General features: G+C 41.9%; 1 protein-coding gene across 2 annotated transcripts in view; it reads left to right on the top strand.

Annotated features, from left to right (window-relative positions):
- tmem163a (transmembrane protein 163a) overlaps positions 1-22,526 on the top strand; it is a 115,414-nt gene that overhangs the window by 64,269 nt on the left and 28,619 nt on the right. For both annotated transcript variants that reach the window (XM_060928625.1, XM_060928626.1), the window contains exons 3-5: positions 18,538-18,581; positions 20,515-20,606; positions 21,885-21,981. In XM_060928625.1, coding sequence (XP_060784608.1) covers positions 18,538-18,581; positions 20,515-20,606; positions 21,885-21,981 — 233 coding nt within the window. The remainder of the gene's footprint in view (positions 1-18,537; positions 18,582-20,514; positions 20,607-21,884; positions 21,982-22,526) is intronic.

The following is a 22,526-nucleotide window of genomic DNA, read 5'->3' as shown; positions in this document are numbered from 1 at the left end:
CGTGACAAAGACGAAAGAACTGGTGGTTGATCTGAAGAGAATCAGGGCTCTGGTGAACCCTGTTAACATCCAAGGGGTCAGTGTGGACGTGGTGGAGGAATATAAGTACCTGGGGGTGTACATGGATAATAAACTGGACTGGTCCAAAAACATGGACACCGTATACAAAAAGGGCCAGAGCCGTCTCTATTTTCTGAGATGGCTGAGGTCCTTCAACATCTGCCTAATGATGCTGCGGATGTTCTATGAGTCTGTGGTGGCCAGTGCCATCCTGTACGCTGTCGTCTGCTGGGGCAGCGGCTTGAAGGTGAAGAACACTAACAGACTCAATAAGATCATCAGGAAGGCCGGCCATGTTGTAGGCGTGGAACTGGACTCTCTGACAGCAGTGTTGGAGAAGAGGACCCTGTCCAAAATAAAAACAATCTTAGACTGTCCTTTCCACCCTCTACATGAGGAGCTGATCAGCCACAGGAGCACATTCAGTAAACAGCTGATTCTTCCACGCTGCACAACTGATACAGGAAATCATTCCTACCTGTTGCTGTCAAGCTGTACAATGCCACTGTATAACTGTGGTACACTGTCTTACCATGTATACTGTATCCTTAACTCAGGTGCAATATATGTATATAGGAATCATTGTATATAGAATCACTTCATTTTGCTTTTACTTGAAGTTATTGAACTTATTTAAATTTATTTTATTTTTATTTATTCTTTTTTTTTAAGACTATCTTCTATTTTTAGACATGTTTACTTCTTCTTTGATTCAGGAGCTTGGTTGCAAATTTGAATTTCCCTCTGGGGATTAATAAAGTAATTCTGATTCTGATAGTTGTGAAAAAAAAATCACTGTCACATCCATGTACATTGACACTTGGAGGGTGCAGCACCATTCGGACTATGTACCTGTTCTGGATTAGAGCACAATCACAGCACAAGCTTATAAGGACTCTCTAAACACACAGTCCTGGCAAAGTATACACGCTGTACCTACCGTAGTGCCTCACATTTCCAAGCCTTGTATCTGGGTATTGCCTTTCTGGTTTTGACTTTATTTTGTGCATTTGGACTCTGCCTTTTGTCTTTGTCTCCACCATTCTGTTTGTGCCTCACATGACGATTGGTCATTTCATGACCCTGCATTTTTGAACTGTTTGCCTGCCTGTTTGTAAATAAACACTCTTCCTACAATTACATCCATCATTCACCTACTTACACGATACACTGAGCCACGTGCTTCTCTTCCCACCAGAGACAAACAATAATTAATCAGCAGTCAAGTTAACAATACATGATAACGCCATAGAACAAAGGCTTAACAAGCCTTGCTTAGTCGATCACTAACAATTATCGAGAACGGTGATCAAAAGATCAATAAAAGGACAAAATGACTGCTGATACCACTAAACTTAACACCTAGTTAAAGCATACTGGTGGTGTTTTTATACCCCCTGCCCCACCTAGCCCCATGACGTGACATACCGTAACTGACATCATCAGTGATTTGCAACACATGAACGAAATGAATGGTGAAGATTGAGAAAACATTGCGAGTCAGTGGGTGGACATTGATACCGATAAATCAGTAGACATTGTTATTTCCATAACAGATGCAGAAATCATCGCCTCCATTCGTGATCCTTTAACTCAGTCAATGGACTGCGATAGTGACTTGGAAGGAGAAATTCGTGATAAGGAGAATGTGCGTAAAATTTTGTATATAACATCAGTGTTTGGTGTGACAAGTGGGTCCATTCCAGAATGACAAACTTTTTGGTTAATTCGAGCAAGGTTGCAATGTATTATGCATAATATACTACAGGGATGTACTTTATTGAGCATTCCATTCACTAAATATAATGTCTGAAGTCTGTTATAAATTATTTTCCCAGTCACCTCAATTTTTCAACACAGTAAAAATATACAGAGGATATATAATATGCGTATATATACATATGTTTACATGGTTGTGCAAACATATGAAGTTTATCTTTGAGTGGTGAATGTATATATTCATGAGTGAGTGAAGCGAGCGAGTGAAAATATTTTCAACACGAGAAGAAAAACGTAATATCTTCGCATCTTTATATTATATGGACACAGCCACAAAAAATAAAAAAATAATGAAAAGAATTTTAATTTTGAACTGGTTCGCCATTTTGACAATGTGCATCTAGACAGCAGGAAAACACTGGAAGTGATGTCATTGGAGTGAAATAGTGGGAATTATGTCACTCAGATCCACAATGTATTTCAAATGAAAAATGCGAGTTTTTCAACGTGAGAAGATAAACTTCATACTTTCAAGCCAACATGTGATTTTCTTTTGATTATACCGTATAGACATATTCACAAACAAAAAGTGCCCAAATTCATCAAAACAATTCACCAATTTCCTCACAAGTGACATACAGTGGTGCTTGAAAGTTTGTGAACCCTTTAGAATTTTCTATATTTCTGCATAAATATGACCTAAAACATCAGATTTTCACAGAAGTCCTAAAAGTAGATAAAGAGAACCCAGTTAAACAAATGAGACAAAAATATTATACTTGGTCATTTATTTATTGAGGAAAATGATCCAATATTACATATCTGTGAGTGGCAAAAGTATGTGAACCTTTGCTTTCAGTATCTGGTGTGACCCCCTTGTGCAGCAATAACTGCAACTAAACGTTTCTGGTAACTGTTGATCAGTCCTGCACACCACCTTGGAGGAATTTTAGCCCATTCCTCCGTACAGAACTGCTTCAACTCTGGGATGTTGGTGGGTTTCCTCACATGAACTGCTCGCTTCAGGTCCTTCCACAACATTTCGATTGGATTAAGGTCAGGACTTTGACTTGGCCATTCCAAAACATTAACTTTATTCTTCTTTAACCATTCTTTGGTAGAACGACTTGTGTGCTTAGGGTCGTTGTCATGCTACATGACCCACCTTCTCTTGAGATTCAGTTCATGGACAGATGTCCTGACATTTTCCTTTAGAATTTGCTGGTATAACCAGAATTCATTGTTCCATCAATGATGGCAAGCCGTCCTGGCCCAGATGCAGCAAAACAGGCCCAAACCATGATACTACCACCACCATGTTTCACAGATGGGATAAGGTTCTTATGCTGGAATGCAGTGTTTTCCTTTCTCCAAACATAACGCTTCTCATTTAGACTTAGACTTAGACAACTTTTATTGTCATTCAGTGTGCAACAAGTGTACACCAAATGAAATTTCGTTGCAATTTGGCTCAGCACAGAGATAAATATGAAGTATATTAAATTAAATTATGCAGCAGCAAAAATATTATAAAGTGCAATAGTATAAAGTGACCTGTGGAATTAGGAATGTTCAAGTTATAAACAGAAGTTTAGAGTTTGGGTTTGGAGTTCAGTAGTCTGGTGACCTGGGGGAAAAAACTGTTACAGAACCTGGTGGTCCTGCACTTAATGCTGCGGAACCTCTTTCCAGAGGCCAGAGGGGAGAACAGTCTATAGTGAGGGTGTGAGGGGTCACTGATGATGTTTCTGGCTTGAGACATGCAACACTTTGGTGCAATGTCCTGAATGGAAGAGAAGTCCCAATGATTTTCTCTGCTGTCCTCACCACTCTCCTCACATTCTTCCAGTCAGAGGCACTGCAGTCTCCACACCACACAGAGATGCAGCTGGTTAGAACGCTCTCTGTGGTGCTTCTGTAGAATATAGTGAGGATGGGCGGGGGCAGGTTGGCTCTTCTCATCCTACACAGGAAGTGCAGATGTTGCTGTGCCTTCTTGACTAGTGATGCGGTGTTCACAGACCAGGTGAAGTTGTCTGTGATGTGCACCCCCAGGAACTTGGTGCTATTGATCACCTCCACGGCCGTGTTGTTGATGAGAAGTGGAGCATGGCTGGGTTGGTTTTTCCTGGAGTCAACAATGATCTCTTTAGTTTTGTCCACGTTCAGGATCAGGTTGTTTTCCCTGCACCAGCCCACCAGCTGCTCCACCTCCTCTCTATAGGCCAGGTCGTTGTCATCCCTGATGAGGCCCACCACTGTTGTGTTGTCCACAAACTTCACAATGTGGTTGCTGGTAGCCCTGGGGACACAGTCATGTGTCATCAGAGCGAACAGCAGAGGGCTCAGGACACAGCCCTGAGGGGAGCCTGTGCTGAGGGTGATGACGCTGGAGGTGTTCTGTCTGACCCGCACTGACTGTGGTCTTTCAGTGAGGAAGTCCAGCAGCCAGTTGCATGGGGGGGGTGCTGAAGCCCAGGGGACCCAGTTTGTTCACCAGATGCTGTGGAATGATAGTATTGAATGCTGAACTGAAGTCCAGGAACAGCATCTGCACATGAGTGTTCTTCTCCTCCAGGTGTGCAAGGCTCAGGTGAAGAGCGGAGGAGATGGCATCTTCAGTGGAGCGGTTTGGCCGGTAGGCGTCAAATGTGGGAGGGAGCCTGGAGGTGATGTACTCCTTTATCAGCCTCTCAAAGAACTTCATCATAATGAAAGTGAGTGTGACAGGCCAGTAGTCATTGAGTGATTTGATATGAGTTTTTTTTTGGCACTGGGATGATGATGGCAGTCTTGCATGATGGGACTTTGGCTTGATCCAGTGAGGTGTTGAAGATGTCCGTTAGAACATGAGCCAGCTGGTCTGCACATCCCCTGAGCACCCGACCAGGAATATTATAGGGACCCGGGGCCTTTCATGTGTTGACGCTCCTCAGAGTCTTCTGCACCTCCACTGTATCAAGACAGAGTGCCTTTTCATCTTGATGGGGAACAGCTTTCACTGCAGGAGTGTTATTTAGTGCCTCAAACCTCCCAAAGAAGTTATTGAGTTTATTTAGGAAGTCTGCGTCATCATCACACTTGGGAGGGGCTATCCTGTAGTTTGTGATAGCCCGTATGGCTTTTCACATATCCCTGGTGTTGGTGGTGTCATGGAAAAAGTCCTGGATTTTTTGACTATGAGCATGCTTTGCTAATCTGATGACATGGTTCAAATTAGCTCTCACTGTTCTCAGTGCCTTCTCATCACCAGACTTGAAGGCTAAGTTCCATGCCTTTAGCATTTTGAGTACTTCATAAGTCATCCAGGGCTTTTGGTTGGCCCGGGTGGTGATGCTCTTTATGTTGCTGACGTCCTCCATGCATTTATTGATGTAGGCTGACACAGACATGGCATACTCATCTATGTTGGTTTGATCATTATAAGTGGCAGCTTCCTTGAACATGTCCCAGTCCATGCACTCAAAACAGTCCTGTAGTGCCTCCATAGCCCCCTCAGACCACACCCTCACCTGCCTCACTGTAGGTTTCCCTCTGATCAGCAGGGGTTTATATGCAGGGATCAACATAACGGATAAATGGTCAGAAAAGCCAAAGTGGGGGCGGGGGGCTGCTTTGAATGCATCCTTCATGTTGGTGTAGACCATGTCTAATGTGTTCACTCCCCTGGTTGCACAATCCACATTCTGGTGAAAATGAGGGAGGACTGTCTTCATGTTGGCCTGTTTAAAATCCCCAGCCACAATGAAAAAGCCCTCAGTGTGAGCAGATTGCAGCTCACTGATGGTCCGATAGAGAACACTCACAGCCTCCTTTGTGTTAGCGCTGGGGGACACGTACACAGCAGTGATGGAAACTAAAGTAAACTCCCTGGGCAGATAGAATGGTCTACAATTTACAGTAAGAAGTACATTCAGTGCCTGGTGAGCAATGGCTCGAGACAAACTTAGCATTTTTACACCAACTGTTTTTGATATAAATACAAACAAACAAAGAAACCTGTTCTATTTTGGTCGCATCCGTCCACAAAACATTTTTCCAATAGCCTTCTGGCTTGTCCACGTGATCTTTAGCAAACTGCAGACGAGCAGCAATGTTCTTTTTGGAGAGCAGTGGCTTTCTCCTTGCAACCCTGCCATGCACACCATTGTTGTTCAGTGTTCTCCTGATGGTGGACTCATGAACACTAACATTCGCCAATGTGAGAGAGGCCTTTAGTTGCTTAGATGTTACCCTGGGGTCCTTTGTGACCTCGCCAACTACAGTGGTGCTTGAAAGTTTGTGAACCCTTTAGAATTTCCTATATTTCTGCATAAATATGACCTAAAACATCATCAGATTTTCACACAAGTCCTAAAAGTAGATAAAGAGAACCCAGTTAAACAAATGAGACAAAAATATTATACTTGGTCATTTATTTATTGAGGAAAATGATCCAATATTACATATCTGTGAGTGGCAAAAGTCTGTGAACTTCTAGGATTAGCAGTTAATTTGAAGGTGAAATTAGAGTCAGGTGTTTTCAATCAATGGGATGACAACCAGGTGTGAGTGGACACCCTGTTTTATTTAAAGAACAGGGATCTATCAAAGTCTGATCTTCACAACACATGTTTGTGGAAGTGTATCATGGCACGAACAAAGGAGATTTCTGAGGACCTCAGAAAAAGCGTTGTTGATGCTCATCAGGCTGGAAAAGGTTACAAAACCATCTCTAAAGAGTTTGGACTCCACCAATCCACAATCAGACAGACTGTGTACAAATGTAGGACATTCAAGACCATTGTTACCCTCCCCAGGAGTGGTCGACGAACAAAGATCACTCCAAGAGCAAGGCGTGTAATAGTCGGCGAGGTCACAAAGGACCCCAGGGCAACTTCTAAGCAACTGAAGGCCTCTCTCACATTGGCTAATGTTAATATTCATGAGTCCACCGTCAGGAGAACACTGAACAACAATGGTGTGCATGGCAGGGTTGCAAGGAGAAAGCCACTGCTCTCCAAAAAGAACATTGCTGCTCATCTGCAGTTTGCTAAAGCTCATGTGGACAAGCCAGAAGGCTATTGGAAAAATGTTTTGTGGATGGGTGAGACCAAAATAGAACTTTTTGGTTTAAATGAGAAGCGTTATGTCTGGAGAAAGGAAAACACTGCATTCCAGCATAAGAACCTTATCCCATCTGTGAAACAGGGTGGTAGTAGTATCATGGTTTGGGCCTATTTTGCTGCATCTGGGCCAGGACGGCTTGCCATCATTGATGGAACAATGAATTATGAATTATACCAGCGAATTCTAAAGGAAAATGTCAGGACATCTGTCCATGAACTGAATCTCAAGAGAAGGTGGGTCATGCAGCAAGAGAACGACCCTAAGGACACAAGTCGTTCTACCAAAGAATGGTAAAAGAAAAATAAAGTTAATGTTTTGGAATGGCCAAGTCAAAGTCCTGACCTTAATCCAATCGAAATGTTGTGGAAGGACCTGAAGTGAGCAGTTCATGTGAGGAAACCCACCAACATCCCAGAGTTGAAGCTGTTCTGTACAGAGGAATGGGCTAAAATTCCTCCAAGCCGGTGTGCAGGACTGATCAACAGTTACCGGAAACGTTTAGTTGCAGTTATTGCTGCACAAGGGGGTCACACCAGATACTGAAAGCAAAGGTTCACATACTTTTGCCACTCACAGATATGTAATATTGGATCATTTTCCTCAATAAATAAATGACCAAGTATAATATTTTTGTCTCATTTGTTTAACTGGGTTCTCTTTATCTACTTTTAGGACTTGTGTGAAAATCTGATGATGTTTTAGGTCATATTTATGCAGAACTATAGAAAATTCTAAAGGGTTCACAAACTTTCAAGCACCACTGTATTACACGCCTTGCTCTTGGAGTGATCTTTGTTGGTCGACCATTCCTGGGAAGGGTAACAATGGTCTTGAATTTCCTCCATTTGTACACAATCTGTCTGACTGTGGATTGGTGGAGTCCAAACTCTTTAGAAATGGTTTTGTAACCTTTTCCAGCCTGATGAGCATCAACAACGTTTTTTCTGAGGTCCTCAGAAATCTCCTTTGTTCGTGCCATGATACACTTCCACAAACATGTGTTGTGAAGATCAGACTTTGATAGATCCCTTTTCTTTAAATAAAACAAGGTGCCCACTCACACCTAAATGTCATCCTATTGATTGAAAACACCCGACTGTATTTTCACCTTCAAATTAACTGCTAATCCTAGAGGTTCACATACTTTTGCCACTCACAGATACGTAATATTGGATCATTTTCCTCAATAAATAAATGACCAAGTATAATATTTTTGTCTCATTTGTTTACCTGGGTTCTCTTTATCTACTTTTAGGACTTGTGTGAAAATCTGATGATGTTTTAGGTCATATTTATGCAGAAATATAGAAAATTCTAAAGGGTTCACAAACTTTCAAGCACCACTGTAGAGATTTATGTCACGGTTTTGGTTCTCCATATCCCGGATGTAGCTCATATGAAAAATACGAGTGGTGTATTTTCCAGTAAAACACTCGTGTCCATATAATATATATGGTATATCAGGACATAAACTATGACATAATACTCAGGATAAACTCTCACACTCAATATACGCAGTACAAAGTACAATCACACACCAATACCAGACCATACACAAACTTGAAAACTATTAGTTAAGATACTATTAGCTACTGTTAGATGATGGCTAGCATTGTATATTAAAGCACCAATCTACATATAGAACCTAAATTACATGACTTGGCTGGTGCGAAACTTTGTTTCCAGTTGTTACCTCGCTGAGGACAGAGTCCACCAGGGGACGAGGTATTGTTTTTGGTCAGGTTTCTTTGTTTCTTTGTTTTTTTTTTTTTTGTAAACAATGTTACGAGAAAACAGCTGGATCAATCTTCATGAAACTTTCAGAATAGATGGGCATTGGTCTCAAATAGAACCTCCAAAATTTTGTGGGTCATCCAGCCAAAGTCAAGGTCACGGTGACCAAAAAGGTAAAGGAAGAAAAAAGCTCTGAGCTCAGACTGCAGGAGTGCTGCCTTGGAAAGACTCCGCCCACAAATACGCTGATTGGATCATACACTCCTGTCACTGGATGGTTTTTTGGTTTGTTTACATACGTAAAGGAAGGGGTTTGGGCCATGCCCACTTTTAATCCCCATTGATAAAAACTTCCCCGCTTTGTTGATTTATTACTTTAAATATAAATTATAAATTATACATAACACTAGAATAAAAAAATCGCTTTCAGACATGTTTATTCACAGAGAGAAAGTGCATTCCATTGAGCTTCCACTGTCTGGACTTTATATTATTCTACTCTTACCTCTTACAGTTTTTGAAACTGGAACCTCCAAACCGAGGCTGATATACACATGCTGTCGCAGGGGGCGACAGAATCAGAACCATGTTTATTGGCCAATTATGTTCACACACAAGGTCAAAATCAAGGTCAAGGTCACCAAAAAGGTCAAAATAATTTTTTCACAATATCTTCCTTCATATTCATCATAAGTACCGGGCGAGGTTTGTTTTGCCTGGCAACACTTGTTGTTGTTGTTGTTGTTTTTGCAGACTTTCAAAATTCTTCCTTAATTTAAAGATAATCACTTGTATCATGAAAAGAGAAGGCATGAAATGTGATGCTCTTAAAAGAGCCTGCATAAGTGCACATAATAAAGGAATGCCTGAACATAAAGGCATCATTATTGGTTGTTTAACAGATTTGTGATGAATATGACGAATCAGAAAATAAGGAAATGAAATCCACCCCACCGCGTGGGTTTCCTCCGGGTGCTCCGGTTTCCCCCACAGTCCAAAGACATGCAGGTTAGGTTAACTGGTGACTCTAAATTGACCGTAGGTGTGAATGTGAGTGTGAATTGTTGTCTGTGTCTATGTGTCAGCCCTGTGATGACCTGGCGACTTGTCCAGGGTGTACCCCGCCTTTCGCCCGTAGTCAGCTGGGATAGGCTCCAGCTTGCCTGCGACCCTGTAGAACAGGATAAAGTGGCTAGAGATAATGAGATGAGAATGAGAAATCCACCCCAGTCAGATATGAGGAAGTCAGTACATGGAACCTAATAAAACTGATGTTTTAAACAAATGACTGTGCTATGAAGGGTTCAGGAGGCCAACAAAGCTTTGTTCAGGTGCTTTCTTGCTGCTGGTAACTTTACTCTAGGTGATTAGATGTTTCATCTCACCAATTACTTCCAAAGGGAGGATTTAAACTTGTGAGAAACACTGAAGATAGAAATACTCTTTGCTGCCTAGAGCTCTCAGTCCCAAAGCTGTTCATACAAGCCTCTTTTTTTCAGCAATAGCAAAACATTTCTGAAGATGTCAAGAACTTTTAAGATTCTTACATCAGCTTTGCTGTACACGTAACTGATGTGGTGAAGAGATCTCATCTCCTACACTCAGAAATCTATATTGGAATACCGAGTATAAAGTGACTGAAAGACTGGATGTCTTTTTCATTAATTCTCCAGTTATGGATATCCTCATTCACCTGAAGAAGCACTGTTTTGTTATGAACCAAATGGCTAAATGAACACTGGACTTATGCATCACCCTTGTGTCTGATGCGTCAGATTGATTCGTCAGATTCGCCCATGCTGCCCAGATAAAAGAATCTTCAGCATTCAGAGACTCATTTGTATTCCAGGGCATTTAAGAGCCAGTCAAGGTTGCACATTATACCATTAGTCATGTTTGGGACGTTGCAGAAAGGATGGTGCTGCTCTGGGGCTGCGTGAGATGCCTGGCAGGTGTGCAGCTCTGACTCATCGTACTCTGGCTGTGGATTTAAAATGTACAGATCAATAGAACAGGAAGCTTCTCTACTCAAAAGAGAAGAGGAGAAGCAAACAAGGCACTTGGAAGGAGATCGGTACACCTATAATCAGCTATGTTAAATAGAAAAAATGATGGAAAGATAAAGAGCTAGAAACAGAAGCAATTGATGGTTGCATTGCTCGAGTTGTTCATTTGTGGCGATAGTGCAATAATTATCTGAAGGTGTATGAGTAGAACCTTTGAAGCCTGCATTGATTCCTTTAAAACAATTCATCTTATATACAGTGGTGCTTGAAAGTTTGTGAACCCTTTATAATTTTCTATATTTCTGCATAAATATGACCTAAGACATCATCAGATTTTCACACAAATCCTAAAAGTAGATAAAGAGAACCCAGTTAAACAAATGAGACAAAAATATTATGCTTGGTCATTTATTCATTGAGGAAAATGATCCAATATTACATATCTGTGAGTGGCAAAAGTATGTGAACCTCTAGGATGAACCAGTGATTTCAAGGTGAAAATAGAGTCAGGTGTTTTCAGTCAATGGGATGACAATCAGGTGTGAGTGGGCACCCTGTTTTATTTAAAGAACAGGGATCTATCAAAGTCTGATCTTCACAACACATGTTTGTGGAAGTTTATCATGGGACGAACAAAGGAGATTTCTGAGGACCTCAGAAAAAGTGTTGTTGATGCTCATCAGGCTGGAAAAGATGACCAAACCCTCTCTAAAGAGTTTGGACTCCACCAATCCACAGTCAGACAGATTGTGTACAAATGGAGGAAATTCAAGACCATTGTTACCCTCCCCAGGATTGGTCGACGAACAAAGATCACTCCAAGAGCAAAGTGTGTAATAGTCGGCGAGGTCATAAAGGACCCCAGGGCAACTTCCAAGCAACTGAAGGCCTCTCTCACATTGGCTAATGTTAATGTTCATGAGTCCACCATCAGGAGAACACTGAACAACAATGGTGTGCATGGCAGGGTTGCAAGGAGAAAGCCACTGCTCTCCAAAAAGAACATTGCTGCTTGTCTGCAGTTTGCTAAAGATCACGTGAACAAACCAGAAGGCTATTGGAAAAATGTTTTGTGGACGGATGAGACCAAAATAGAACTTTTTGGTTTAAATGAGAAGCGTTATGTTTGCAGAAGGGAAAACACTGCATTCCAGCATAAGAACCTTATCCCATCTGTGAAACATGGTGGTGGTAGTATCATGGTTTGGGCCTGTTTTGTTGCATCTGGGCCAGGGCGGCTTGCCATCATTGATGGAACAATGAATTCTGAAATATACCAGCGAATTCAAAAGGAAAATGTCAGGACATCTGTCCATGAACTGAATCTCAAGAGAAGGTGGGTCATGCAGCAAGACAACGACCCTAAGCACACAAGTCGTTCTACCAAAGAATGGTTAAAGAAGAATAAAGTAAATGTTTTGGAATGGCCAAGTCAAAGTCCTGACCTTAATCCAATCGAAATGTTGTGGAAGGACCTGAAGCGAGCAGTTCATGTGAGGAAACCCACCAACTTCCCAGAGTTAAAGCTGTTCTGTATGGAGGAATGGGCTAAAATTCCTCCAAGCCGGTGTGCAGGACTGATTAACAGTTACCGGAAACATTTAGTTGCAGTTATTGCTGCACAAGGGGGTCACACCAGATACTGAAAGCAAAGGTTCACATACTTTTGCCACTCACAGATATGTAATATTGGATAATTTTCCTCAATAAATGACCAGGTATAAATTTTTTGTCTCATTTGTTTAGCTGGGTTTTCTTTATCTACGTACTTGTAGAATTTCTGTGAAAATCTGATGATGTTTTAGGTTATATTTATGCAGAAATTTAGAAAATTCTAAAGGGTTCACAAACTTTCAAGCACCACTGTACAACATTCCCAGTAAAATTATTGAGATATTCCCATTCCACGTTTCCATGCATTTCACTTGTGCTAGAAGACTAGCATTTTTAGTGTTCATCATATATCACAACATACACTCACCCCACACTTTATTAAGAACACCCATACACCTACTGTTTTATGCAGTTCTCTAACCAGCCAATCCCTTGACAGTAGCACAATGCATAAAACCATGCAGATACAAATCAAGAGCTTCAGTTAATGTTCATTTCAAACATCAGAATGGAAAAAAATGTGATCTCAAAGTGTGACTTTCTTTCACTGTGGCATGGGTGTTGGTTTGAGCCAAATGGACCGGTTTGAGTATTTCAGAAACTGCTGATCTCCTGGGGTTTTCACACACAAGAGTCATGATGCGAAAAACAAAAAACATTGAGTGAGTGAAAGTTCTGTGAGTGGAAACACCTTATTGATAAGAGAGGTCAAAGGAAAATGGCCAGATTAGTTCAAGCTGCCAGGAAGGATATAGCAACTCATATAATCACTCTTTACAACCATGGTGAACAGAAAAGCATCTCAGCATGCAACAGCAGAAGACCACATTGGGTTCCACTCCTGCAGCCAAGAACAGGAGTCTTAGAATCAAGAACAAGTTCCGATTAAAGTGGCCGGTGAGTGTATTTTGCTATCATGCTGCATCAGACTGCATCTGTCCAATTTCATTAATATAATGGACCTTGTTTTGGTGAAGAATCCATTCTCCCTCTATCCAAAAGCCGCCAACTTGCTAACTGGTACACTATCCCCAGGATTCACACTACTTGTCTCACAGGGTGACTGGTGACTCTACTGCTTTTTAGAGTTTGACATTATTAATTGATGTCTTATTCCCTGTCCACTGATTGAGTGACTAATGAGTCGGGTACAGGAGAGTTGCAGGATGCAAATTCCTACTATGATGCAAATAATCAGCAATCATAGTTAGAATCCAAAGCTGGAATTAAAACCCAGGCACATGAAAATATAACAGAATGATCATTAAAAAAAGGTCCAGAAAGACATACAAGGAAGAAACTAAAGCCTAGTTGCTAGGCACTTTCGATCTTTATGTAATTCACATATAGGGGAGAGCGGGGTAAGATGAGCCAGGGGGTAAGATGAGCCACCCCCTGTTTCTAAGAAACAGTAAACAAATGTGACCATGTGACCACATTCAAAGGGGGGCGGGACCATTTACTTACACTTGTGGAGAGGAGCACCACATGTCAAACTAGGTGAGGGAGATATTTATAAAAATGTGTTTTTGTGCTTTCTAAGTCAATTCCATGTTTGTCCACAGTGAAGATGATTTAGAGAAGACAAAAGTAGAATAATATTTAGACACATTAGGGTTAAGTTAGTGGCTTTCTAAGCTATGATATGAATGCTAATAAAAATAATTTTGATTAGCCTAATCCCCTTTATTAGCATTTTTCTACAAAATGGTGGCCACGGGGTAAGATGAGCCATTAGATGTGGGGCAAGTTGAGCCACTGGCTCAACTTACCCCACTGGTGGCTGAGCTTACCCAATATGGATGACACTTAAGTTTTCACATTTACTGGTCATATATGACAACAACAACAACAAATAAACAAACAAATAAATAACATGTTAATATAAATAATATGTTTAAAAGGTTTTTAATAAATAAAATAATGCCCTCTGTTATTACAGGTGTGCATGATGCCACACTCATACAAAAGAAAAACAGACAGGGCCGCACAGTCCCCGTGCAGTTTTGGAGAGAGCCACAGAGGAAGTCAGGAAAGGCAGGCCTATTCGGGCTGTGGTGAGGGATATGCATTTGGACAGGATGACTCTGACTAGGTTCATTGAAAAGATAAAGAATGGAGAGGTAGAGACAGGTTATACCAAGTTGGTGAAAGTGCATTTCTTCATTGGCCAGATAATCAAATTGGATGTCTTCGAAATAGAGGCAAGATTTCTCAAAAGAAGCCAGTCATGCCATGGCTCTGCAAGAAAGCCAACCTTTGTCTTCAAAGAGAAAGATGAGGCTGTCCTGTCAAGACAGGATATTGTGAAAAAATTGCCCCGCCCCTTTACTGTTGGGGGGACAGCACGGAGGGAGAGGCAAATGGTGTTCCCTTGCAATTTGAATGCTTGGAACATTGAATAATGATGAAATGATTGAATGATTGATGGAATGATTGCTGCATGTTTTAGCAATGTTTTAACCTACTGAAAGAAATAAGATTTTTTGGCACTGCTCTACTGTTTTAGTAATTTCTATAATATAGTATATCTCTCATTCCCTCTCTAACCATCCCTCTTTCTATCTATCTACGCATATCTCTCTCTCTATCCATCTATCTATCCCTCCCTATCCCATCTCATTCTATCACCTCTCTCTTCATCTCCCCTTTTCTATGCAACGGCCCTATCCCCCACTTGATTGACTTGACTTGATTCATTGATTGCATTTCTAATAATAAAAGTTGTTTACTTTGTTAACCTAACATGTTTTGTGTTGGCTCAATTTACCCCACACAGTGGCTCATCTTACCCCATGCATGGGGTAAGTTGAGCCACTTGACATTTTTTTTTCAAGAGGTAATATCATTCTAACCATAAGAGCTTATCAATTATTTTTTGCTCAGATAGTAACAGTACACTTTGAAATTTGGTATGGTGTGTAGACTGGAAGCAAAAATGGCTTTAACATGTAGTGATGATGAAAAATGTAAAAAGTGGCTCATCTTACCCCGCTCTCCCCTACAATATTCCCCTGCATACACTAGGGGTTGAAATACAGTAGGTGAATAAGTAAGACGTGTAACTAATTAATTGGGCGTGTCAAAGAAACCAAGAAACATGTCAAATAGCATTAAATAAGGGGCTTAGATTATTAATTGAGTCCCACATTATAGTTGGCTCAGGTTGCTTGTTGTATTATTATTATTATTATTATGGCGCCATGGTGGTGTAGTGGTTAGCGCTGTCGCCTCACAGCAAGAAGGTCCGGGTTCGAGCCCCGTGGCCAGCGAGGGCCTTTCTGTGCGGAGTTTGCATGTTCTCCCCGTGTCCGCGTGGGTTTCCTCCGGGTGCTCCGGTTTCCCCCACAGTCCAAAGACATGCAGGTTAGGTTAACTGGTGACTCTAAATTGACCGTAGGTGTGAATGTGAGTGTGAATGGTTGTCTGTGTCTATGTGTCAGCCCTGTGATGACCTGGCGACTTGTCCAGGGTGTACCCCGCCTTTCGCCCGTAGTCAGCTGGGATAGGCTCCAGCTTGCCTGCGACCCTGTAGAACAGGATAAAGCGGCTAGAGATAATGAGATGAGATTATTATTATTATTATTATTATTATTAGTGGGTGGCATGGAGGTGTAGTGGTTAGCACCGTCGCCTCAGAGCAAGAAGGTTCTGGGTTCGAACTCAGCAGCCGGCGAGGGCCTTTCTGTGTGGAGTTCGCATGTTCTCCCCGTGTCTGCGTGGGTTTCCTCCGGGTGCTCCGGTTTCCCCCACAGTTCAAAGACATGTGGTTGGGTTAATGTGAGGCAGCCTTGGGTTGAAGTGCCCTTGAGCAAGGCACCTAACCTCCATCTGCTCCCAGGTGCTGTAGCATGGCTGCCCACTGCTCTGAGGATGTGTGTGTGCTCATTGCTCTTGTGTGTGTGCATGCGTGTGTTCACTGTTTCAGATGGGTTAAATGCAGAGGATGAATTTCACTGTGCTTGAGTGTGCATGTGACAAATAAAGGCTTATTATTATTATTATTATTATTATTATTATATAATTCTTTGCGAAGTGTCCTTGGCCTTAACAAAATCAGAATGAGTTCACAAGACTTGCTCACATTAAAAAACTCAGTCTTATGTTGAACTTAGACCTCACAAACACTGAAAGATACCAAAACAATGAATCATCCTGAAGTTACATTCACTGAGAATGCGATGACCTGGCGACTTTTTCATGGTGTACCTTCTTGCCCATAGTCAGCTGGGATAGGCTCCAGGTTTCCTGTGACCCTGCATAGGATAAGCGGCTGCAGATGACGGATGGATGGGACAAGTTTGGCAAACCACAGATGGACTTTTTCACCAACACTAAGTCAACACATTGCCAATTGTGATTATCCCTAGCAGAGTCACACAACCTGCCAGGAGAAGATGCACTTGTCCATGTTTGGCCCCACTACCTACTGTATACCTTACACTGATTCCTTCCACCTTGCACAGAATTCAGCAACTAGGCCTTGTGCTGCTGAGATGACATCTTGGCAGCTTCTGTCCTGAATAGACCTGGGAAGTTTTGGTACTCACAACCAGATTTCCTGTGCCTGTTGGTTTGGCCCTTTGGGATGAAGTCGTGGTTAAGGATTATGACTTAACAATCAAGGAAAACACTCGTAAATGCAAAAGCCTCTAGTAAGACCTTGTATGCCCTTAAATAGAAACTGCTAAACAACTCCTCATCTACATTAAAGGTGTATGAGTGCCCATTGCAGCATATCACATCACTCTTGATAGTATCTTTCTAGGGACTCATAAACTTATTCCAAAAAAGGGGTGACGTGCCTCCTTCAACCATGATTCCTTGAGAGAGATATCCTGATGCCACCTGTTTAATCAGTCTATCTTTGATATCGATTAACTCTTAAAATCAGATGTGGCTGCTGCTTGGTTGGAATGAAAACCTGCATCTGCACTGGCTCTTTGTGGATAAGACTAAACACCACTGGCTTATGACAAAATACACACACACATCACATTATCTCAAGCCGCTTTATCCTTCTACAGGGTCGCAGGCAAGCTGGAGCCTATCCCAGCCGACTACGGGCGAAAGGCGGGGTACACCCTGGACAAGTCGCCAGGTCATCACAGGGCTGACACATAGACACAGACAACCATTCACACTCACATTCACACCTACGGTCAATTTAGAGTCACCAGTTAACCTAACCTGCATGTCTTTGGACTGTGGGAGAAACCGGAGCACCCGGAGGAAACCCACGCGGACACGGGGAGAACATGCAAACTCCACACAGAAAGGCCCTCGCCGGCCCCGGGGCTCGAACCCAGGACCTTCTTGCTGTGAGGCGACAGCGCTAACCACTACACCACCGTGCCGCCTATGACAAAATACTTTTAAGATAAAATATGTGGGGTGGCACGGTGGTGCAGTGGTTAGCACCGTCATCTCACAGCATGCAGGTTCAGGGTTTGAACCTGTTGGTCTTCTGGGGCCTTTCAGTATGGAGTTGACATGTTTGCCTCATGGTTGTGTGGGTTTCCTCCAGGTGCTCTGGGTTCCTCCCACAGTCCAACGACATGCGTATTAGGTCAACTGGTGACTTTAAATTGTCAATAGGTGTGAATTCAGCCCACGATAGACTGACAGCATGTCTAAGGTGTACCTCACCTTTTGCCCAGTGTCAGCTGGGATTGGTTCCATCTCACTCACCACGCGCAATGGATAAGCAGTATAGATAATGAATGAATGAATGAATGAATGAATGAAATCTGTGCAAGAGGGGTTTTTTTAACCCGAATTGTCTTTCTTCAAAATACAATCCTAACTTCATTGAAACAAAGATAATTTTCCTAAAAATAGATGCAATATGATCAGTATGGGCAGCACGGTGGTGTAGTGGTTAGCGCTGTTGCCTCACAGCAAGAAGATTCTGGGTTTGAGCCCTGTAGCCGACCGGGGCGTTTCTGTGTGGAGACATGTCAGCATGTTCTCCCCGTGTCTGCATGGGTTTCCTCCGGGTGCTCCAGTTTCCCCCAAAGACATGCAGGTTAGGCTAACTGGTGGCTCTAAATTGACCATAGGTGTGAATGTGAGTGTGAATGGTTGATTGTCTCTATGTATCAGCCCTGCGATGACCTAGTGGCTTGTCCAGGGTGTACCCCACCTCTTGCCCATAGTCAGCTGGGATAGGCTCCAGCTTGCGCACGATCCTGCACAGGATAAGCAGTTATGGATAATGGATGGATGATCAGTACGCATGTGTTTACTTACTTATTGGGTAATTATTAACTATTTGTTCTCCCTTCTTGTTTAGCTGTATCCTTCATGCGACACAGTGCATCAGCCTTTGGATTTGCCGTAAGTTCTCATTAATATTCATTTAATATAACTTGTGAATTTGTTAACTTGCTGTCTGATATCAGGACATAAGAGCAGACTCTCTGAAATATTAAACAATGCTACAGTGCCTTGCAAAAGTATTCATACCCCTTGAACTTTTTCACATTTTTCCGCCTTACAACCACAAACTTAAAAGTTTTTTATTGAGATTTTATGTGATAGACCAACACAGAGTAGCACATAATTGTGAAGTGAAACAAAAATGATAAATGGTCTTCAAAATTTTAAACAAATAAAAATCTGAAAAATGTGGTGTGCATTAGTATTCAGCCCCCCTGTACTCTGATACCTCTAAATACAATCCAGTGCAATCAATTGCCTTCAGAAGTCATCTAATTAGTTAATAGAGTCCTACTGTGTGTAATTTACTCTCAGCATAAATATACTTGTTCTGTGAAGGCCTCAGTGGTTTGTTAGAGAACACTGAAGAACAAACAGCATCATGAAGACCAAAGAACTCACCAGACAGGTCAGGGATAAAGTTCTGGAGAAGTTTAAAGCAGGGTTAGGTTATAAAAAAATATCCCAAGCTCTGAACATCTCAAGAAGCACTGTTCAATCCATCATTCAAAAATGGAAAAAGTATGGCACAACTGCAAACCTACCAAGACATGGCTGTCTACCTAAACTGACAGAGCAAGCAAGGAGAACACTGGTCAGAGAAGCAGCCAAGAGGCCCATGATCACTCTGGAGGAGCTGCAGAATCCACAGCTCAGGTGGGAGAATCTGTGCACAGGACAACTATAAGTCGTACACTCCACAAATCTGGCCTTTTTGGAAGAGTGGCAAGAAGAAAGCCATTGTCGAAAGACAGGCATAAGAAGCCATGTAGGGGACACAGCAAACATGTGGAAGAAAGTGCTTTGGTCAGATGAGACCAAAGTTGAACTTTTTGGCCTAAATGCAAAGCGCTATGTGTGGCGGAAAACTAACACTGCTCATCACCCTGCACACACCATCCCCACTGTGAAACATGGTGGTGGCAGCATCATGCTATGGGGATGCTTTTCTTCAGCAGGGACAGGGAAGCTGGTCAGAGTTGATGGGAAGATGGATGGAGCTAAATACAGGGCAATCCTGGAAGAAAACCTGTTGGAGGCTGCAAAAGACTTGAGACTGGGAAGGAGATTCACCTTCCAGCAAGACAATGACCCTAAACATACAGCCAGAGCTACAATGGAATGGTTTAGATCAAAGAATATTCATGTGTTAGAATGGCCCAGTCAAAGTCCAGACCTAAATCCCATTGAGCATCTGTGGCAAGACTTGAAAATTCCTGTTCACAGACGCTCTCCATCCAATCTGGCTGAGCATGAGCTATTTTGCAAAGAAGAATGGGCAAAAATTTCAGTGTCTAGATGTGCAAAGCTGGTAGAGACATACCACAAAAGACTTGCAGCTGTAATTGCAGCAAAAGGTGGCTCTACAAAGTATTGACGCAGGGGGGCTGAATACTAATGCACATCACATTTTTCAGATTTTTATTTGTTTAAAATTTTGAAGACCATTTATCATTTTCATTTCACTTCACAATTATGTGCTACTCTGTGTTGATCTATCACATAAAATCTCAGTAAAAAAAAAAACTTTTAAGTTTGTGGTTGTAAGGTGGAAAAATGTGAAAAAGTTCAAGGGGTGTGAATACTTTTGCAAGGCACTGTAGCTGTCCTGTTTAGAGACCATGTTATAAGTAATAACAGCAATTTCAATTAATAATCACTGATCAAATAAAAACATACAGTACAGCATACCATTTCAAAAATGCTTGACACTATCATATACTATATGTATCACATTCTCCCAATGTTAAGTCAGAAACCAGATTCTAGGTTAAAAAAATCCTATGTTGATCTGATCTTCTTGACAAATACTTGACCATTTGAATTTCAGTTTGATGCCACATTAGATGTGCTGTCATCCGTCATCGTGCTTTGGCGCTACAGCAACGCAGCAGCTGTGCATTCGGCCCACAGAGAGTACATGTAAGTACAAATGGCTGCAGTATTCCAGAATTAAAATAAAGGAAAATGTTATGCACATCTCCTGTAGGGAAATATGATAAATGTGCAACAGTTGGGTACAATGCACAGAATATAAGTTTGAAATCAAAGTGATGTCGTTGCACAAGTAATAGCATTAAAGTATTTAAAACATTCGGGATGTAAGTATCTTTACACCAATCAGCCATAAAATTAAAAACACTAACACGTAAAGTGAATATGATCCAGTCCCACAGAAGAGCTACTGTAGAACAAGCTGCTGAAAAAGTGAATGCTGGCTAAAATAGAAAGGTGTCAGCATTACCTTTTTCAGCATTTTGTGCTACAGTAGCTCTTCTGTGGGATTGGACCACATGGGCTAGCCTTTGTGCCCCATGTGAATCAATGAGCCTTCGATGCCCATGACTCTGTTGCTGGTTCACCGGTTGTCCTTCCTTGGACCACTTTTGGTAGGTACTAACTGCTGCATACCGGGAACACCCTACAAGATGTGCCATTTTGGAGATGCTCAGACCCAGTCATCTAGCCATCACAGTTTGGCCCTTGTCAAAATCACTCAGATCCCTATGCTTGCCCATTTTTCCTGCTTCCAACACATCAACTTTGAGAACTGACTGTTTTCTTGCTGCCTAATATATCCCACTCCTTGACAGGTGCCATTGTAATGAGATACTCAATGTTATTCACTTCACTTGTCAGTGTTTTGTAATTTTATGGCTGATTGGTGTATATAATGCTAACAGTCAGTCCATGTTTTGCCTTGGGCATTTCTAATTACTGCTAATCTAGTTCTTTGGCCCAACTTTAGGAGGTGTTATGTACCGTATATAAGTGAAAGACAGAGAAAATGTCCTTTGAATGAGTGAGAGATTAATAGAGTTATAATGGAGGAGAAATGAACACCAGGCTCTCTCCTGAACGCTGAACAACTGGTGCCCAGTGGCTGAATGTCACAGACAGGATATGTGCTTTTGAGCAGGATTTATACACCTGTGTACAGCATATCAGGGGGTTTTTTTGTTTGTTTGTTTGTTTGTTTTTAATCATGGAGGCAAAGGTTTGAGCAGTGATATTTTAATTTTAGGACAAATAAGATCAAACCCTAGCAATAGAACAATGCAACTAAGACCCAAAATGAAGAAAATATTGAAATGCTTGAGAAAATACTGGTGAACCAGACGAGTAGTTTGGAATGGTCTAATTGTCTAATTGTCCTGCTAGGATTCAGTCATTTTAAATGAATTTTGTCAACACCACCAGAGCCTGCGTGATACTGGGGGTCATTTTCATCCTGTCCTCCATGTGTATCCTGGGCAAAGCCATTCATGATCTGTCCACAAAGCTCCTGCCTGAAGTGGTAAGTGAATTTCACATCATCACATCACATGTCCATTATTTTAATGAACAATTATTCGCCAAAGGCAAAGTGAATATTGGTCAATAATAACCGAAACTAAGTCGAGCCGATATTCACTGAGGCTGAGCGAGATAATTGTTTTAAATAAATACATGGGTGGGCGGCACGGTGGTGTAGTGGTTAGCGCTGTCGCCTCACAGCAAGAAGGTCCTGGGTTCGAGCCCCGGGGCTGGCGAGGGCCTTTCTGTGTGGAGTTTGCATGTTCTCCCCGTGTCCGCGTGGGTTTCCTCCGGGTGCTCCGGTTTCCCCCACAGTCCAAAGACATTTAGGTTAACTGGTGACTCTAAAGTGAATGTGAATGGTTGTCTATGTGTCAGCCCTGTGATGACCTGGCGACTTGTCCAGGGTGTACCCCGCCTTTCGCCCGTAGTCAGCTGGGATAGGCTCCAGCTTGCCTGCGACCCTGTAGAAGGATAAAGCGGTTAGAGATAATGAGATGAGATGAAATACATGGGTGATTATTTAAAAAAAAATTAAAATCATAT

Source organism: Neoarius graeffei, chromosome 9, assembly GCF_027579695.1.
Source record: "Neoarius graeffei isolate fNeoGra1 chromosome 9, fNeoGra1.pri, whole genome shotgun sequence".
NCBI classification, from domain to species: Eukaryota; Metazoa; Chordata; class Actinopteri; order Siluriformes; family Ariidae; genus Neoarius; species Neoarius graeffei.
This window is presented reverse-complemented; position numbering and strand designations above follow the sequence as displayed.